Here is a 20,334-nt window from a genome sequence, read left to right on the forward strand (position 1 = left end):
TGGAAGAGACCCACCGAATCATCAAGTCCAACCATTCCTATCAAACACTAAACCATGCAAATGTCAGGAAGGTCATAAAGCAGTCTTCTAGTGGACCACAGATTACAGGGAAACTTGAACTGGAGGGAAGGAAAGCAATGGTAATTAAGTTGAAGATTTACTGTTGCCCAAGTTCATATACAGTAAAACTCCATCCAGAAAAAGAAAGCATTAGTTTAACTAAACATTTTAAAGCCTCCTCTGAATGACGGACTTGGGTTAAACTTGTTTGCAAGATGGGACCAATGCAGTTATCAGCCAGAGGTGAGGACAGCAAGATGAATAATCTGTGCCCTGATGATAGGGTGAGACTGCACGCTACTGGATACCAAAAGTCAAGCTTTGCTACTGAATGGTCTGAAATGCTACTGAATCCTTTATCTTTTCATCTCAGGTTTCTTATATATAAAAAGGCAGTAGTAGTGAACTAATATTAAGGATTTAGTTCAGCTCCACGTCTGAAAACCTTCCTCTCATTCCTTAATGGAGAAGTGCTAGTTTACACTAATAGTGATAGTGACAGTGGTTTAACCCTTTCAGATTCAAAACTGGAGTTCTAAGAAGGTAGGAACACTTTGCTGTGATGCACAGAACACACCCTGTGGCATGTTACCTTTATTCCAGGGCATGAAATGGGCAATTCTGGCAATTTTGCTGTATGAATGTCAAAGTGGACACTTCAGACAGATATTACAAGTCTGTCTAGGTGTCATTTAAGCTTTGGATGTCCTACTCATAAAAAGGCTTCAGGGAAACCTTATTACAGCTTTCCAATACTTAAAATGGGCCTACAGCAAAGATGGGGAGGGGACTTTATTTATCAGAGAGCGTAGTGATAGGACAAGGGGTAATGATTTTAAAGACAATAAAAGACAACCCCTTAACCTTAGCACGCATCAAACCAGCATGTGGGAAGACTTAGTATTGAGATCAATCACATGTCAATGCTATATGCAGTTTGAACTTGGCAAGGTGGCTTATGGAAAACTGAAGTGTGGAAGCATGGCAAATCTGAAGAAAATTTAATACAGACTTGAAAGAGGCTGTCCCTCTGAAAGCACTGGCTTTGTTTAACCACATCAGCTCACAGTTTCTTCTTTTACTTTATATAGTGTCTGACGTGACTTCAAGAAACGCTATCATGACTGAACACTAAAAATGAGAAAGGAAGAATAACTTGAAACTGAGGAAAGTAAACACCTCAAAAAGAGAACTAGACAGAATATCTTTCCATAAGGGCTTTGATTAACTTCCTTTTTTTTCTCCTAAGGCATAACGGAGAAAGCACACAGGCAGATTCCTTTCTATCATAAGTGTTAACAGCTACATGGACTGTGTCGAAATATCCCTCCTAAAAAACCTTTGCACCTCTACCGTTAGAAAATGTAGACAGTCTTCAAGCACAAGCTTGGTTTCTTGTCTTTCAGCTATTTCCCATTAATATTGTCCATTTCTGCCTGATAACAAAACTGGGCTTCTTTTCCTTTGTGATTGTTGAAGTTTTAAGTGCTCTTGATAAGCATGATCCAGCCTGGATCTTGATAAGCAAGATCCAGCTCCAGCTGTCTTGTCCTATGACCCAGCTAGCTACTCTTACAGTAAATTCTTTTAACAGCAGTCAAATCAAAGTGACACCCTTAATACTGAAACAGATTCCTGCAGCTGTGTCCTTCCTGCTCAACTAGTAAAGGTAGAGGGACTTAATGCAACTTGCAGGTAAAGTCGATGATGGCTTTACATCTAGTATTGCCTCCTTTGATTCACAGTAAACTAAACTTCAAAGCAGTTGAGCACTCTCTTGCTATGTGTACTGGATTTCCCCCTCTAAGCATAACTAGTGTACAGCTAGTCAGATTTACACAATAACCAACCCAGCCAGTTTAGAAAAAGACCATGCCTTTCCCTGTAGTGAACTAAAACGCTTAATGCACTGTTTGTCCTATCCACAATAACACTTTCTAATATCCATTTGCTTTGCAACATGGTTCTACAAGCACTTTATTTAAGTCAGAGATGTAAACCTGTGGAAATAATCACCATGCTGTTCTGTTAGCAAGCAGTTACTAAGACTGGAAGTTAGACTACTGAAATTGTAGAAGCTTGGAAAGTCTTCAGTATGCCTCAGTATCCTCTAAGATTGTGGGGTTTGACTTACTGTGAGTAAATACGCTTCACGTACACCTTGGATTCAGTTACTTCAAAGGAGCTATAGCAACAACGTGTAACAATCTAGCATCCATAACATTAAGCATCACACAAACATGAAGTAGATTTTGCAATTTTCTGAATTTTCAGAATTCAGAAGCCATTTAGTACCAAAAAGAGATAAGGAATTTTTATATATAATTATTTTTATATATTTATATATATACACACCTCTAAATTTTATCTTTCTACACACATATTATAGGTGACTATAATTCTTCATCACAGAGTACAGTCAGGCTTCTTCACTTGTGTGGTCTACATGTACTTGGGTTATGACTAAGAAAAACTGCTGAAACAAGAGTTTACATAATTACTTTATAAGAGAACTTTTATTTAACAGTAGAAAGTCTCAGTAAATGAGGTGGGTAGGAGCAACTAATTTCAGCACTAACGGAACCAAGTACCTGGCGAGTTCATGACTTGACTTCGGTTTCTTCTATTTGAGGTAGTGTATCCCAAACTGGTTGCTGAATGTGTTCAGGTATTTTCTCTATCTTAGTCTAAAAGTCAAGCAAAGCAATCATTTATTATACCAACTAGTTAACATCTAACTACTTTGCTTTATTTAGTCTGGTTTGAGATATTTCTCAGATCAAAAGTGCCACCTAGTGGCGTTTTCAAGCAATACAGCCTCTTTACTAATTATTGTGGAAAATGTTCCTTCTGAACTACACGCATTTCCTCTGCTGATTTCCTAACGACTTCAGTGGTTATTGGATTTGTATAGGGACTTAGTCTCATAACAGTTCATAATGAGATGGAAACTTACCTTTTTTACTTCCATGGCAACTCCTTCGGGTAAGTTTCGTTGAACATACTCCAAGTAAACTGCAGCAGTACTGCTTGTTAGGTATTTTAACTAAAATAGAAGTAAGTGTTTTTTAATCAACCATTATTAATACTTCAAATGGAAAAGTAAAAAAAAAAAATAAAGAGTTTGCCCTATCTTCTCTAATTCTTGCTATGGGACCAAACATCTTGCAGGAAGGCAGCTTCCATAACACTGAACAGAGGCACTCGAGCTTTATGCAACTGTCACACAAGTAGTTATTTCACTCCACAGAATTGCGCATACTGCCTGTGATCACATGCATTGATTACGAAGGAAATGGTGGACTTAACACTTCAGATGAAATTAATTACAGGTTATGCAAGAATTAGCAGCTTTTTTATACTCTCAAAGTTAAACCTTGTTATAAATCCTGCAACTTCGGAATTCTACCAAGTTCTTTATTTCTAGTTTCTCCTGGATGGCAAAAATACTGCTTATGGTCTGTGGGCAGGCATTTGTACTGCAGAAATGCCTGGGAACTGAATTTGCCAAGCACTGCGCAAATATACAGTAAGATGCCCAGGAGCCACAAAACACTGGCAGTAAACCTTTCTTCTAAGAAAGTCAACCACAGCTGTATTTTTAACCACACAGAAGTCTGTGTCACCAGCCACTGAGCCAGCAGTTTGCATATGCTTCCTTTCTTGTATGTCCCACCCCACAGTGTTAGTTGGGCACGTGATATTGCATAGGGCAAAAGTATGCTTATTCAAAAACATCACAAAAACTGACAAAGAAGAGAACCCTTCGTGACTGATAACAATTCAGCTGCATCTTCTTCCCTTTTCAAGAAAGCTCCTATCCCACTGATTCTCGGAAACTAAGAGCATAAAATATACAAAGATGTTTACTTCTGCCTTATTTTTTAATCATTCCTTCAGCTGTTAAGATGATGGCCAAAATCAGCCTTTTAACCCAAAAATTATGTAAGCTGTACATTCCAAATAACTTGTGTTACATTTGATGTACCTAGGTCAGCTCTTTTCAGCTATTCCCTGCACTCTCCTCCCAACCCAAGTAAATGGGAAGTTTCCTGAACCAACAACAACTAACTTGTTTTTCTTAACATCCTTCTTACCTCCAAACACGTATAATGTGTTCTCATTTCATACTGAACTCTGTGCTTCTTGTAAATGTGTACAGATTTTAGAAGTGTCAACCTTTCTATCTTCTTTGGAGGCTTATGTCTGAACAAAACACAAAAAGAAATTTTCATTTTACCTAAAGGATGCTAACAAAAATTATCTGAAAGATTATACTCAACTTCCTGTTCTTGTTTGACATGTAGAAGACCCACAAGGAAGTATTAAACACTGGTACAGTCCAGTATTAATCCACACGGGCGTGGTTAATATTCAGGTATTAACCAGCATTAGCTCAGGGAAGCTAGAGCACTGACAACTGTACTTAAGGGTGCTGTCAATATCCTTCATGTGGTTAGAATGCAAAATGGCAGCACCGAGTGTAGAATGGCTCCTGCTTTCTCATCACTGTGCTGCCATCTAAGTGTTAGATTTATAATATCAAAAAAAATGTCAGATTATACCCACTTCTTCTGAAAACGAAAACACTTGTATGCGTGGAACCTCAATTAGAGTAAAAGACAAGAAGCATCTGACATCACATCACTCTGGAGATCAGTTACTTACACTTTTTCAACAGAGATGCCAAGTTCTTGAGCGGCAAGCACTGCAAAATACTCATAGCTGTCCAACACAGCTTTATCGTGGCCTTTAACTAAAAGGGACACTCTTTTGTACAATGTTTCTGGTTCATCTGAAATAGATATCTGCATTTGTAAAACAAAAAGAAGAGTTACTATTCCATGTTCTCCTTAATTAATGCACGCACTCCAGTTTGTCTTAACTTATAAGCCTCATTTGTAAAAGAGGAAGAAAACCCCCACACTGTTACCTCTTTATTTTAGTTTATCTGTAAGAGGTAAGAGTATTACCTTGATTGATAGTGCTCACCCTTATCAGGGAAGGCAAAAGCATGAAGATACCTAACTTCTGAACATTTAGGTAAAACTTCTTGATCAGAAAACTAAAGGGAACGTCAGATAAATATAACGACAATACTAGCAAAGGCAAGAATGAAACTCATCGTTAAACCAAGTCTGGAGCAGCAAATATTTACATTTTAAATATCGAGAATACCTAGAATTCTCAGACGTTTGCCTGGGTATGGACAGTACCTATATAACACTACAGACAGTAACTGGAATTCTCACTTCACAAAGTTAGTTATAAGGTTATTTTAAACACAGCAGGCTTCTCCAGGCATATTATACTTTCTGTCTGTCCAAGTTTATAACTTTCCATTACAGCTTCAGTTTCTCATAGCCTGGGCACACTAATCATCTGAAAAGCCTTGATGTGCTCAGGAAACACTGATTTTCTCACAGGTTTACTCCCAGGCAGTTTAGCACAGTAAACCCAGTATGCACCAGACAAGGCAGGAAGGCTGGGTATGCACTGTTGATTTAATACTGCCTATAAGATTTTGGCTTGTTTGCATGTGTTATACAGATTGAGCATGTGTTTCTGAAGTCCTAGTCAAAATCAAGGCATTCAGTTTCTAAGGGCAAGATGTCCACCCCACACCTTCATGAACTTCATATTTTATTAGCCTGGACTCCCAGCTTCCAAGCCAGACACGAAGGCCTTAGACTAGCTAAGCTGCTGCAGGCTCTGAACAGAATGTGGCCAAAAAGCTGATATTTCATAGAGTTACAGCTGCATTGAGAAGCAGGGGAGAAACTCAGAGGAACCTGTTAAGCTGCAGATATCTCACTGAAGAAAAAATAATAATTCAAAATACCAATAACCTAAATTGTTTCTTACACAGAATCACTAGGTTGGAAGAGACCTCTTGGATCATTGAATCCAACCATTCCTATCGATCACTAAACCATGCTCCTCAGCACCTCATCCACCCCATCTTTTAAACACCTCCAGGGACAGTGACTCAACCACCTCCCTGGGCAGCCTGTGTCAGTGCCCAATGACCCTTTCCGTCAATTTTTTTTTCTGGTGTCCAGCCTGAACCTCCCCTGGCAGAGCTTGAGGCCATTCCCCATAGTCCTGTCCCCTGTCTCTATGACAAATATGACGTCATTATGACAGAACTTAAAAATCTGCAATAAAGAAATTCAAGTTTTCCTGTACACTCTCTTCGTTACTAAGACAATATAGAAAATATCATTCTATGAAACACTTACCAAAGGATTAGTCTTGGGCTTCTGTGTATCAACACAGGATCCAGTCAGCCTTACTCCCATCACATTCAAGTTTCTAGAAATATGGTTGGGGTAAAGCATAAGAAGTTGTAAACATTGTATTTTATAGGGAGCATGAAGAAGTAGAAACTCTGAAGGCCTTTTATACTTACTGAATGAAACAGTGCTTTTGCATAATTCTTCTTGCATAATTGACAGGAAAAGCTGATCCCTGTACAAAACAAACAGGTTATGGGGTTTTTTTTATCCCTCCCAAAACCGTAGCCAGATAACAGAGATTTATTAAAGCTTAGTGTTCTGCACACCAGAGCATAACACATTCCCAGGCATTGATCTGCCAAACTAGAGAGTTTACTCTTTCAGGAAATGCAGGAAAACAGAAGCACAGAAATATATTTTAGTATACAATAGTACCTAAAAAAGAACACATTAAGGGAACACTATAACAGTATGTGCTTATAAATGAGGCACCAGAAAATTGCATTTATTGTGGCATCAAATACCATTTCTGTATATACTTTCTCTTTAGTTTTACTTACACAGTAGAATACCTATTAGTTTTATCAAGTGACAAACCTAAATAGGACTTGATGTTGTAAAAGCAATTGAGAACAGTATCCTATAAATGCACAAATTCAACCTCTGAATTTAACTAGAAATTTCCCATTTCTTCACTAAAAAGTTCCTTGTGCTTTTGAGTACTTGTTCTTTGGAGGAGAACATTTGAACAGAAATACTTCTAACAAGTAAATTAACCATATTTGAAAGGTAACATGATTTATATTTGAAAGGTAACATGATTTATATTTGAAAGGTAACATGATTTATATTTGAAAGGTAACATGATTTTTCTGTGTTTAAAAAGGAATACAACTGTTAATCAAGATGCAACAGTACCGTTTTCCAAAATCGCTCCCTTCTGAATGTTACCTGGCTTCTAATCTCCTTCCAAAATAATTAATTAAATTTGGCAAAGTTACTGACTACTTGAGTGTGAAGGAAAAAGGGAACTAGAACTTTCACTTGCTTAAGAGAAAGTCAGGGCTGCAGCAGAACCGTGAAGCAAAAATTAGCTACTTATCCAGCCCCTAGACACTCTGGTTTAAAAGATGCTGGAATCATAGAGAGAAGACAGATATCTCACACACAGTTATGTAGGTTACTGTATAATTAAAAACATCAGAAAACAGCAAGAACTGGCATTTTTCCAGGTAATTTTAATCTAGTTGCTCACAGATACACGTAACTACATGATGCTATTAGGTCTCTAAACTTCTCCAGTATGCATTATATATTAATTATAGATCAGCTGTGAACAAAGCTGTTTTCTTCAGTAATTCTGCCTCATTCACTAATTATCTTGCAAATTACAAAGACTGTAGGGCTTAAACTCTGTGTGCAAGTATATGGCACAGAACTTGACCCCAGGCAACAAGCATAAGACTACTGACTGGGCAGTCATCAGGCAAGGAAAAAGCTGTTGTGATAAGGTGGCAGAAAAATTGTGACTGAAGCTGCCTCTGCTAATCGTTGTTTTGTAATAGACCTTGACCTTGCAATATGGATTTTTCATTTGTATGCAAAGATACATCCACTCATTGCATATTGTATTACGTGGTTCTGGATATAAAAATGTCAGTCTTCATGTAATAAAGATGAATAAAACAAAACACAATGGAACGGTCAAGTTCTATCGCATATACTAAGCTCTGTAGCCTTTACAGTGTTCTGTGATTACGTGTATTCTTCCCACCACACGCCATCTCCTTTCATTACTAATTACACAGGCATCAAGTCAAAGTTTCTGTAAAATAAAATTTAAAGTGCTCTGTGCAAATTTTGACAAAATGATGCACTGAGTACCCCAGGTAGCAAAGATGGCATTCAGCAGGCAGTAAAGTATATTTTAACGCTCGTTTCGTTCTCTGATTTAAATATACTTGATGCATTCTCGCTCATGGCCATCAGCAAAGGTGGAAAAAGACACTCAGGCTGCAACATAACAGAATACAATTTCCCACATGAACCAAGGCCTGGCACAAAACAAAATTACTCCTCTCATAACACGAAACAGCATTCATTTTGTTTGGGTGAGAGATCCTGAAGTACGCAGAAGAGGAATGCCTGGAAGGTGATCAGGTCCAGAATACAGCACAGAGACAAAATAAGTGTTTAGGGCTTAAGAAAATGAATAGAACACCCCAACATCAAATCTTCTCAATCTGAGAGAAACCCATCACTCTTTAGAAGCCAAAACCAGCAGAACACATGGGTAGCATAAAAAAATTTTCCAATTTTTTTTGTTTTTAAAGTTTTAACTTCTAGACTTGGAGCTTTAAGATGAGAAACACGCTTGGCACGTGACCTTCAAATCAAGTATTTACTTGTTCTGCACAGTTTCTTAATTCCGCACTGATTGTTCCAATTAACTGTGCTAAAAAAAAAGTTTATTAAAGCAAACTAAGATCTTTTACAGTTATGTGAAATTATGTACAATTATCACAGAATCACTAGGTTGGAAAGGACTGACTGGATCATTGAGTCCAACCATTCCCATCAATCACTAAACCACGTCCCTGAGCATCTCATCCACCCGTGCCTTAAACACCTCCAGGGAAAGTGACTCAACCACCTCCCTAGGCAGCCTGTTCCAGTGTCCCATGACTCTTTCCGTGAAATATTTTTTCCTGATCTCAAGCCTGAACCCTCCCTTGGCGGAGCTTGTGGCCATTCCCTCTCATCCTGTCCCCTGTCACTTGGGAGAAGAGGCCAGATCCCTCCCCTCCACAACCTCCTTTCAGTTAATTATAGAGAGCAATAAGGTCTCCCTTCAGCCTCCTCTTCTCCAGGCTAAACAACCCCAGCTCTCTCAGCTGCTCCTCATAAGACTTGTTCTCCTTGTGTTCCTGCAAGTTGCAGGGAGTTGGACTCTGTAACCCTTACGGGTCCCTTCTAACTTGAGATATTCTATGATTCTGATACTGAAAATGCCAGCAAATAAACTTTTTGAGAGTTGTTTTGGAGTTCTAGAAACCAAGCACCCTTTATCACACCCAGGGAACACACTGGGGCGATCGCCATCAGTGGTGGGCAGTGAGACAAGAGCTGGGAGAGGATACATTTCTCACTTACAGGCACATGGATAAATTCTCTCAGAAATATTATGCATATTCCACTACTCTCCAAGGACTAATTTGGATGTTGTTATTCACACGACAACAGTCAAAACTCTTGCACCACTGGAGCTGGCTCCAGCTCCCTGCCCGACCTTGCATTTGAGACAGGGAAACGCTGCAAACAGCGATGATTATAGAAGAAGAGACACCTGTTAGGCACAGATCATGCTTCACACAAGACGTTCTCATCTCCCAAGAACGAACAGCGTCTGGAAAAAAAACCACTGTTTCATAGAAAACATGCTATCAGAGGGACGCTGTCTTACTCTCAAAAAAAAAAAAATACAATTACTTGGATGGAACTTCAGGTTAAATTAAAAATATTCCTCTTTTCGTAACAGTAACTGCTTCTTGGATCATAGGATTGATCCAAGCCACCCCCTCCTCACCACTCAGAGTGACGGGGCTGCAGGGCGACACCGTGAAGCCCCAACCCAATGGATGCCGCTGGCGAGCCCTCTTAGGGGAAAGGGAGAGGAGGAGGAGGAGGAGGAGAAGAAAGAGAGCCGAGCCCGCTCTCCCCGCGCATCCCACCTGGCAGATCCGCCTCAGCACCCACCGCGCCGCCATCTTGTCCCCGCCCCAAGCACGGCCTGGCCCGGAAGGGGAAAAACCATGCTCCTCCTCGTCCTCTTCCTCCTCCTCCTCCTTCTCCTCCACCCTTTCCCGGGGGTGGGAAGACGAGCTCCCAACTCGTGTTCCCACCTCTCACACGCCGCTCACCCTACACACGCTCTGCCCCTCCTCTTTTCCAGGTGAAAACCTTTCCCTCCCTCCACCGCCGGAAGGGAAAAAAGTAGAAAATACTCATTTTTCCGAATTATTATGTTTTTTTTCGTTCGCTTGGAGGTAAAGGAGGGTTTTTCCCATCTTTCTCCACCTCGCCAAGGCCGCTTTTTTTACCACAACTCGTTCTTAACCATGAACACTCCTTTCCAGAGATGAAAACAAGGAATACTGGTTTTTTTTTACCTGGAATGATTCAAGAGTCCTTTGTAAAACGCATGAACTTCTGAATCGTCGAAAACTTGAGTCCTTTGTGAAATAATTACACATGAACCTAAGTTTTCAATGATTCAGGAATCCTTTGTTAAACAATCACAAATGAAATTCAGGTTTCAAACCTTCTCCCTGCTCTTAAAAACACTTAGGAAAAGGTATCCAGCCTGTTAGCAAAACCCCGCCAATGATGTTTTACGAAAAGTATAAAAACGACTGGAAATGCCACATAAACCCCTTTCTTTTTAAACACAGAAATTGCAGTTAATAGAATAACATGGGTTCTGATCAGTACCAAATATTTTAACGTGTGTGGGTGTGAATAAGCAAGCACCAATTTAAGCCACTAAGACATCCTAATACACACAATAGGCTGAAATTAAGCTGTGTGCAAGTCAAATGCTGACAGCAGGAACCTGAAACCAGCATAGATCACAAACGTATATTTTTTTATTTCGTTAACTTCCTCTGCCACCTAAAATTACAGTCTGCTTTTTACACTAAAGCACCTAAAATATTTACAACCATCTTCTAATAAAATAACAGTTAAATACTGAAAATAAGATTTTTCTCATAAAATATGCTTTCTATATATACAGGTTTTATCAAAGAGGACCAAGTTCAATACTGAACAGTTTTCATCAACCATCAGCAAGAAAACAACTTTTCTGGAATAAAACTATGTTCAACTTACATACAAATAGGCAGAACAGCATGTTTAACATCAGCCAATGCAACACTGAATAATAACGAAGTCCATGTCTGAGGCCTAAATCGAGTACTGCTTAAGAAATGTGCATTTATTTTTTCCTTTATGAATAACGTCTTTGGTTATCATTCTATTATCTTCTTGGCTGTACAGTAAAACAGCACCCGATTAATGTCGCAGAACCAGGCATACATATGGGTGTATAGTTATATATACTGGATTTAGCATAGATACCTGTCCCGTTGTTGCTAGGAAAGTTTCACTATAGTTACTTTAATACAGAGCTGCTCTTCAGAACCAATCCCACAAGTTTCTACATTTCAGTCCATTCTTCAATCAGAACTCTCACCAACTTAAATTATCACTTTGCTTGAACACTCCAATTTTTTCCCACCATTATTGGGGGAATCTGAAAACATGTTTCCATTCTCCAGTGTAGCAGCCTTTCTCAGAAAGGCCCTCAACAGTTCAAAGTGATACAAATTTGGAAGAGAAAGAGAAGACACTGCCAGTTTGTTCCTAGCTCAGGCTCTTGAAAGCCAAGACAAGTTACTGCTCAGAAATGCCTTCACTTTGCAAACCACTAAGACTTGCACAAGTACAAAAAATATTTTCAGTGGATCTAGTTGGCAGCATACAGCTGAACACCCAGCCTGCTGAACCTGGGTTGCATGGCCCCTGTAAAAGTAATATGTCACAGCATGGACAGGAACTGCTGGAGAGCGTGCTGACTGGGAGTTCAGGAAAGAAAAAGGCAGCTGCTGCTTGATCTCCTGAAACTCACAGGTACAGTCATTGAGAACATCATCCTTTATGCAGCAGAGGGGGTGAAATTCCACCTGCTAGTCAAAACAAACTAAAACTACCCTTTGGAGCAATCCCCAAGAAACCTAAAACAAACCACATACGCAGGAACTTCACTAACCTGAAACTGAGAAGGGATTTCCATTCTCCTGAAGGGTTGTTCTTTAGTATCAGAACACTTGACCTTAAGTAGAAACCTCAGGTCGTTTGGCTTCACATATTTGGCTTTGACAGAGAAGGCACCTCTCTGCCAATGAGTTCCACTGGTTTTGGACTTGTGTGGTCGGGTACTCCTATACAAAAATGCTGTGATTTACCCTTGTTTTGCATAGTTATACAAGGAAGAAAGACAGTAGAAAATAAGATCCACCATCTCTCAGATTCTGCTTAGGATGTCAGGAATGTAGCAAAAAAAAAAAAATCCCAACAAAAACCCCAACCCATTAAAAAAAAAACCAAAAACCAAACCAACCCTGAAATCTGGAAGATCTGAAATCAGTCTTATAAAATATTTTATAAAGTTATCAATACTCTTCTACAGTGCAAAATTCACTGTAAAAAAACAGTGAAAAACAGTGCTGCTACCTGTGAAAGCTCCAAAATCAGTATTCATATTCTGTCATTAAAGGTCCGCTCAATCTAATTCCAATTTCTCCTTAATTCTTAAATTCTTCAAGGTACAATTCTTTTGAGATCCTATTTACTTAGAGAATCAAATCTAAATTTATATAAATGGTGCGAGACATCCAGCACGTAGATCTGGAGCTAAGGAAGGAGAAACTGTAATTAAACAGCAATATCAACTCACCTTTAGAGTATCTTTTACTAAATAAACATTTGAATTTGATGTAATAAGGAAGACTGAAAATGGCACAAGAATAAAATTTCATGCCTATAAGTAATAATTGACATGTGCTGAAGGCATATACTCCATCAGTCTCCGTTCCACAGGCAAGAAAATCTCCCTGTATTTGCTTGGTGAGAGACCAAGCTCCTGCTTGCTTGAGCATACACTCTCTTAAAACCATAGAAATGGCTATTCAACAGTGTGATTTATTGTCACAGCAAAATACATTTCCAGTGCAATCTGATTACCAAAGTGGTGTTGCCAATTGTGTCGCCATCAGATGATGTGAACCACAGTACAATCATCTTCTTTCTTTAATCCTTGAATTAGGTTATTTAAAAATCAGCAGATCAAAACCTTGCTAAAATGGAAGCTCTAAAATGAACAGTGTAACCAATGCTTTTACAAGCTGCCTAACATGTATGAATTAAGGCAAGACAGAACTGAAAAAGTACTTTGTTGCTACAGATGATAGTCACTCCTGTAATTATTTCACAGTTAAATCAGAATTTTTTTCCTCCACCTCCCTTAAAATGACAGCACAAAGACAAAGAATGTAATCACCTCCTTAACAGAGATGACATTTAGTCTCTAGAAGATGCTGGAATTGATTCAGTATAGGCAAAAAAAAAGAAGTGTGAAGTTCATTCTTGTAATTGGGCTAAAATGAAACTTGGAAGAGTTAATGACTAAAGTTCCTAGTAGAATAATCTGCAGGGAAGTGACAGTAGAACCATGACCTTAGGTAATTCGTGGCCTTGGAAGTTATCAGCCAAGTGAGCTCAGATAAAAACACCTTATGAGAATATTTGTACCAATTATTTATTTTTTCCCCCCAAAACACAAATTAATAAAAAAAGGGAAAAAGGAGATTTCTTTTTTTTTCCCCTAAACGTGGATAAAGAATTATCATTTTCAACAGGTAGTTTACAATCAGTGGGGAATAAACAAGCAGTCCAGAGTTTCCTGACAGATCCATTCAGGGTGTGCTCAAGTAGCAGTCTATAACAAAGAACTCTGTTTACAACTCAGCATCATCTTGCAGTAGATCTGCATCTTCATCATCCAATAAAAGGTCAGCATTCATGACTGCATTTTCTTCCATGACATCACCCAGCTCCTGAACAACATCGTCGTCAATGTCACCACCAACATTTTCAACATGTTTAACTAAACTCATATGATCCAGAGGGATCAAACTATGTCCAACTGGCCCAGTAGTTCTTGCAATAGTGGCTGCCATTTCTGCTGCCACAGCAGCTTTCTGAGCCTTCTGCCTTTGCTGGTCTTCTTGTTGTCTGTGAGTCTTCATATGAGCATTGCGGCTTTTAATTCTGAAAAATACCCTGAATTTTAAAAGAAAAAGAAAAAAATATAGAAGTCATTGCTTTTGATGAAACGAGCCAAAAAAGACTCAACAACCTATCAGTACATTTGCTTCCTTGTCCTGAAATAGAAGTCAGTGAAATCTGCAATGCCGTGGTGAGAATTTCAGGGACAGACTACCAGATTTATACATCCTGACAGTACCAAAATCGCTTACTGGGACTCTGCTGGAGGTGTTTGGTAGCTTTTACCACTGCTTCAGTATCCACACGCATCTTAACTCTCCCTGTACTTAGTTTCACTACAATCTTGCACAACAGGCAAAGAGTAAAGGAATCCCACATTAGGATGGACAAACTCAAGCACAGAAATACAGACAAAGTTGCCCACTGTCACACAAAAGTCTGATGAAGCAGGAAGCTGGACTGTCAAATGTAGAAATGATAGCAGGTAAATCGATTTGGGAAAATGGAGAAAAAATTCTGCAGGGGAAGCACCCAAAGCATCACGCAAAATAACCTCTGAAGGTTTTGGTAGGAGGACATGCCATGTAAGGGGAAACTGTTCTTTGAAGGCCATTAGAGCAAAGTAAAGATTTCATCGCAACACTACTCAACTGGAATATAAAGAAATAATATGAAGAAATACGACGTGATGTGATGCTGCAGACATTCATACCCACTTACTTGCCACATTCCTTGCAAGGGAAAATTGTTGTTGGGTCAGTCTCACTACTCGTCGTGCTGTGGGCAGGTGAACCCTTGATAGAGCAGTATCCGCTCTGCGTACCAGATTTCTGCTTAGTGCCTGGAATGGTGCACCGGGGTTTTGTCACATGATTTGTACCTCCATGAATGCGAGCATGGCCATTTAGTGCTTGTCGGGAACTGAACACCTGATGAGGAGGAGGGTGGAGGAAAGAAAAAAAAATATAAATCAAGAGAAACTGAATTGGAACAGGACCTGCAGAAAGAAGTACACTGAATGCCTATTAGAACAGAACAACTGTACATATCTAATATGCATAAACAATCTACTTGGTCAAACACTGCTTACTCTCAGCTATATCCCACCAGACTTAAAGAAACTTAGTCATAATAAAACAAACGAGCGAGCTATCCTATTATTACAGTTGTGTAAGATAAAGGTTATCAGAGCTATTCTCATACAGCATTTCTAGCGAATACAACATCTCAAGATGCAATTTTATGTATAGATCAGCACACTGACTACACTTTGTGATATGAGAATTAAATCCAGGCAAAATGAGTTGTATAAAGATATTCAGGAGATATCACTGGCCAGGAATAGTCTAAACCACTCATTTCCAAAATCACAAATCACTAGTATACAATCCTCCTGTTATTAAAGATACCAAACACACATACAGCACCACAGTTTGGCATTTCACAGATGAAGGAGGACGAAGAAAGTGAAAGACCCTGAAGGGCTGGCAGATCTATAGGTCCAACAAGAGCTGGCGGGTCAGGAGACTTCTGCATTTCCCGTTCTTCCTTTCTGTCTTCTTCAATCTCCTCATCTTCCTCTAGCACTTCCTCTTCTCCACTTGTCTGAAAGACAGTGCACTTAAATTCTAGAAATACGGTGAAAGACAGACAGCACTGGACGGTAGTACATCAGAAGTACTGGAACAATACACTGCTTAGTCAAGTCTGCTTCCAGGTTTCAGTATTATTTCCCACCCTAAATGAAGTTCTGGTCTTGCTGGACCTACTACTCCTTACAGCACAACCTGCAGTGCTCAGAACACCCTCCATCCATACTACTGAGCTGTGGCTCCAAGAATCTACAGATGCTAAGGTGCAATACCCTCCTCCAACTGTTAGAATGGTAAAGTACACTATACCCATAGTGAAATTACGTGACTTATTTAAAAAAAAAAGAAAAACAAAAAAAAAAAAGAAAAAACAACCGACACTAACCACATCACTTCAAGACTACTCAGACTACCTGTAATACAGACCTTGTACACAAGAATTGCACTGCTAGTCTGGGTAAGTGATATTTGTACTAGAATATTAGAGCAGCCTTTAGAAGTGCATAAGCACACACAGAAGGACAGGAATATTTTACAGAGGTTTGCCTGCTTCATCAGTAACAAAAGCCACAACTGCTGGACTAAAGTTAGATAATGCACTAGTCAGAATAGTTTTATCCCATTATAGTCCAGGACACAAAATCTTATTGTAGCTGAGGTCACAGAATGCACGTACAGAACATAATTTAGAATTACAGAATAATTTCGGCTGGAAGAGACCTATGTCATCTAGTTCAATCTCCTCCTCAAAATGGGACAAATATAATTATCAGGCATTAAACTTCTTCATATTCTTTTAGACTTACCAGACATTCCTCTCTCTTTTTCTCTAAACGCGTTCTGTGTTTCCGTCCCAAACGCAAGATTTTCTTCCAGGTATAGTAGTATTCCACACATTGTGCAACCGTCTTAGATTTTACCTGCAGTTAAGTAATTACAGAAACATTCAAATCTCAATTTTTTTTGCTATCATTCAACACAATTTTAATACATTAAGATGCAGGTTTCATTTCTCAAACATTCTAATGGGAAAAAAAAAGACAGTTGGACTACAACAGGAATTTCTACATTTGTAGAACCTTTTTTTTAGTTATTACTTTTTAGTCAAATTTGTGTTAACTATTTCAGCTTCAGTACATTTGTCCAAGATTCTCTAGACTCTAGTCAGAAGATGACTGAGAAGATATGTTTGTAGCTCAATAGTACAATACCACCAACAAATCTAGGAATTAAGACTTGGTTCCCATAAGCCAAAATGTTTTTCAGCATTTGAGCTAGCACAAAGGTATTCTGCCCTAAGATGTGTACATCTTATCTTGAGTTTTCTGCTTTGTTGCAGAACATGAAAATTAAGCCTAAACATATTCTCTTTTTATTAAGAGTTTTAAACCATTCCTGGCACAAGGCTCAATATCAAGTGACTCATGTTACTTTTAACAAACTGCAAGAGAACACTAAGGTGATAGTGGAGCACCTTACTTGTCCCCCACATAGAATGCTGTGACTTGGATTCCAGATGGGGAAGTTTTTACATATTATAACAAGAGGAATAGATTTTATTTATTTTAAACTATATTTTACTGGTGCTGCAGTGCATAGGTACACAGAACGAAATATACCACTCCTAACAGTGTTTCAACCACTCCTGGCTCTATGCCTGCAGTACGGTTGTCTGGCACTGGAGGAAAAACGAAGGGGAACAGAATGCAGCATATGATAAAAAACAGTTGACAGAACAGAAATAATCTTACCATTTTCTGTACAAATATGAAATCTTTGCTGTAGGTGGACAATGCTTCTTTGAACAGCCTCCTTTCTTGATGTGTCCATTTGTCAGAGCCTTAAAAAAGAGAACTCATTATAAGTAATAAAAACCTACCACCTGTATGTTGGTGTCATAGCTGAAACAAAACCTGGAAAATCTCAATTACATGCTAGTGATTGCTGCTACCCAAATACAAGTATGGCTATACTGACTCAGACCTCAACTCCATCTAATCCATATTCAGTCTCCAGCACTGGTCACAGGCAGTTACCCAGGAAACAGTAAGGTCAGGGCAAGCAAGCAGCCTCTCCCTAATTTTTCCTAAACTCTGCCTGCTTTTGGCACAGAGAATTTCCTGAGTCTGTTGCAATTTACTTATTTAGTAACTGCCGACACACTCTTTCTCTCAATCAATTAAACTTCTTGAACCCAAAACATCCTCTGCCACAGAGTTTCACAGATGAGTTACACCCCCTGCATGAAGAAACACCTCCTTTTCTTTGTTGCCTAGTTCTCAGTTCCTTCACTGGATGACCCTTCAATTCTTCAATCTTGACCATCATTTCCATGTTATTCAGGATTGTACATTCTTTCTTCTACTCCCACATGTTTGATCATCACTGCTGTCCCTCTCTGAACCTTTTGCAGTACCAAAACGTGCTTTTAGAGATGCAGGGATCAGAAAGGCTCATAATAGTCAATATATAAGCAATCCACAGACTGGCACAGCAGCATCACCATGTTCTCTATCCTCTTAACATTTCACTTGGATTTTGTTTAAATGCTGTAAAATACAGAGCCGATGCTTTCACAGAACTGCATTATGGTCCCAAGGTCTCACTCTGATTGAGAATTATCACCACAGAACTCAATTTTGTATGTAAAGCTTGCATTGCTTATTTCCCTATATTCCAGTTTACACTCAGCTAAACAGTAGCTCAGGTATCATTTTGTTCTCCAGATGATAACTCTTATAAAGTCCTTGTGCAGCTCTTCACTTGCATGGCTTGAGGTGAAACACTGAAATCCTCTGTGACAAAAGTCGCAGGTAGGGATTGTAGCAACACGTGATATGCACGAAGTGCTTTCTGATCATTTAACAGAAGCTGTATATAAAACTTGCAAATATTGTTATTCTGCGTTTGCTTCACCGGCCTAACTACCCACGAAAATGCAAAACCAACATTCAAACTGTAATTAATCTGTGCATCTTCAGTATTAGTAAAATAGGAAGAATGCAGGATTGTTCTACTGCACCAAAGCAGTGTCCTGTTTTACTGCAAGAGTGGGCAGCATTACATATATTAAAGGAAGGATATGCAAGAAGTCATAAAAGCAGATGCCCTTGAAATTACTTACATTATGAAAATATCATACTTCAGTCTGTCTTAGAGTTTCTGAAACATCTATAACTTTTATCAAAAGAAATCAAGAAATCCCTAATATTCCTGTCAATGTTACCATTCTCTATAGAAATGCTTGCCTCTGCACTGAATTCAATTAACTTACGCTTGGCACTATACATGGTATTGAATCTACAGATTGTTTATTTATGACTATTAAAAAAATACAGAGATTTTTTAAATTAAATGCAAATGTTTTGCTTTTTAGTGTCAACTACCAGGCTCACAAGCTTTGAGCAGGTATATCACTGCTCTGTCATGTGCTGAAAACTACAAAATTAACTTTCCTGCAAGTTGCTTTCGGTAGGCTTTTCCAGAACTGAATGTAAGCTTGCATTAGTTATTTCCACAGAGATTTACACTAAGGATCTCTTAAGCGTCAGAGAAAGGTTCTGGCTTCAAACCACAAGTTTTATTTACTCTGTTATCACCCAAAGATCTTTTTGCTGACACACCGCCTTGCCATTTTTCCCAAGCTGGACTAACGTCATTCCCTTCTTATGCAACTTACCAGTCATCTGCACCTCCCCTGCCTTTGGTTCAGTTCAGCAGCCTGCTCTACTAAGCCAAAATATAACTTTAACAAGCATAACATCACCAAGGGAGAGACTTTAGTTTTCAGAAAACCTCTCTAGTCATGCTCTCCTGCCTCTACCCCACCTTCCTAGAAAAAAAATAATAAAGAATCACTCCCATGAACTAATTATATTGAACACCTATAGAAGATTCAGGCCTTACAGAGTTTCTCCAATAGCTGTGGTATTAGCAGAGACCCTTATAAGATTATGCAGGTTAATTGGAAGTAACCTAATTAATAGAATAAATCCTGTGTAGGAAAAGAAACAGAAGAAAAGCTGTTTTTAACTCTGGTTGCTGGGAAACCGCTTTTGCTCTTGTTAGCTTGAGGGAGATACAGAGAACGTGTATAGAGAGAGATCTGCAATGCAGTAAGAAAGAATTTTGGACTTCGGAATACAGATTAAATTTTAAAGCAGAACTTCATCTTTAGACATTTGTTGTACATTTTGTTTTATCAACCATATTAACTGATTAACTAACAATAAACATCTGCTACAAATTTGGGGGCTTTGGGCCCAATCTGTGGGTCTCAAGGGGGCTACACCTATACCCAGGCAGTCCCATGAAGAGGTGGCTCAAATCCACTACCTACACCATATGCTGGGTCTGATCCACACTCTATCACAGCCTGTACAAGAAGTTTCGAGATCGTGTGAAGCATATTATTTAAGAGACCATCTCTCCTGCAATTCTCACTGCAGAAAACTTCAGACCTCACAGATTCCACTGGTCAAATGAAAACAATTCAACTGTGTGCCACAGCACTCCTTTTGTATTAGATAGGCGTTCCCCATCTCTTCCCTAAAACAGCATCCTGACAAGTGGCAAAGCATTAGGACAGAGATTAG

The 20,334-nt window shown here is 39.0% G+C and overlaps 2 protein-coding genes across 13 annotated transcripts in view; both read right to left on the reverse strand.

The window, feature by feature from the left end:
- Positions 1–10,089, reverse strand: part of MRPS10 (mitochondrial ribosomal protein S10) — an 18,530-nt gene extending 8,441 nt beyond the window's left edge. For 2 of the 5 annotated variants that reach the window (XM_069852877.1, XM_069852875.1), the window contains exons 1-7: positions 10,031–10,089; positions 6,473–6,531; positions 6,303–6,375; positions 4,729–4,868; positions 4,158–4,266; positions 3,017–3,106; positions 2,652–2,747 (exon numbers count right to left, since the gene is read on the reverse strand). In XM_069852877.1, the coding sequence (XP_069708978.1) occupies positions 2,661–2,747; positions 3,017–3,106; positions 4,158–4,266; positions 4,729–4,868; positions 6,303–6,375; positions 6,473–6,531; positions 10,031–10,066 (594 nt within the window). In that variant the 5' untranslated portion in view covers positions 10,067–10,089 and the 3' untranslated portion in view covers positions 2,652–2,660. Of the gene's footprint in view, positions 1–2,395; positions 2,537–2,557; positions 2,748–3,016; positions 3,107–4,157; positions 4,267–4,728; positions 4,869–6,302; positions 6,376–6,472; positions 6,532–10,030 lie in introns of those variants that run through there. The other 3 variants (XM_069852876.1, XM_069852878.1, XM_069852874.1) reach the window with 3 other exon arrangements.
- Positions 10,090–10,934: 845 nt separating this feature from the next.
- Positions 10,935–20,334, reverse strand: part of TRERF1 (transcriptional regulating factor 1) — a 104,228-nt gene continuing 94,828 nt past the window's right edge. For all 8 annotated transcript variants that reach the window (XM_069852866.1, XM_069852864.1, XM_069852865.1 and 5 more), the window contains 5 exons: positions 17,491–17,579; positions 16,546–16,659; positions 15,570–15,752; positions 14,868–15,076; positions 10,935–14,201 (listed from right to left, as the gene is read on the reverse strand). In XM_069852866.1, coding sequence (XP_069708967.1) covers positions 13,877–14,201; positions 14,868–15,076; positions 15,570–15,752; positions 16,546–16,659; positions 17,491–17,579 — 920 coding nt within the window. In that variant the 3' untranslated portion in view covers positions 10,935–13,876. The remainder of the gene's footprint in view (positions 14,202–14,867; positions 15,077–15,569; positions 15,753–16,545; positions 16,660–17,490; positions 17,580–20,334) is intronic.

This window comes from Phaenicophaeus curvirostris, chromosome 2 (assembly GCF_032191515.1).
Source record: "Phaenicophaeus curvirostris isolate KB17595 chromosome 2, BPBGC_Pcur_1.0, whole genome shotgun sequence".
Classification (NCBI taxonomy): Eukaryota; Metazoa; Chordata; class Aves; order Cuculiformes; family Cuculidae; genus Phaenicophaeus; species Phaenicophaeus curvirostris.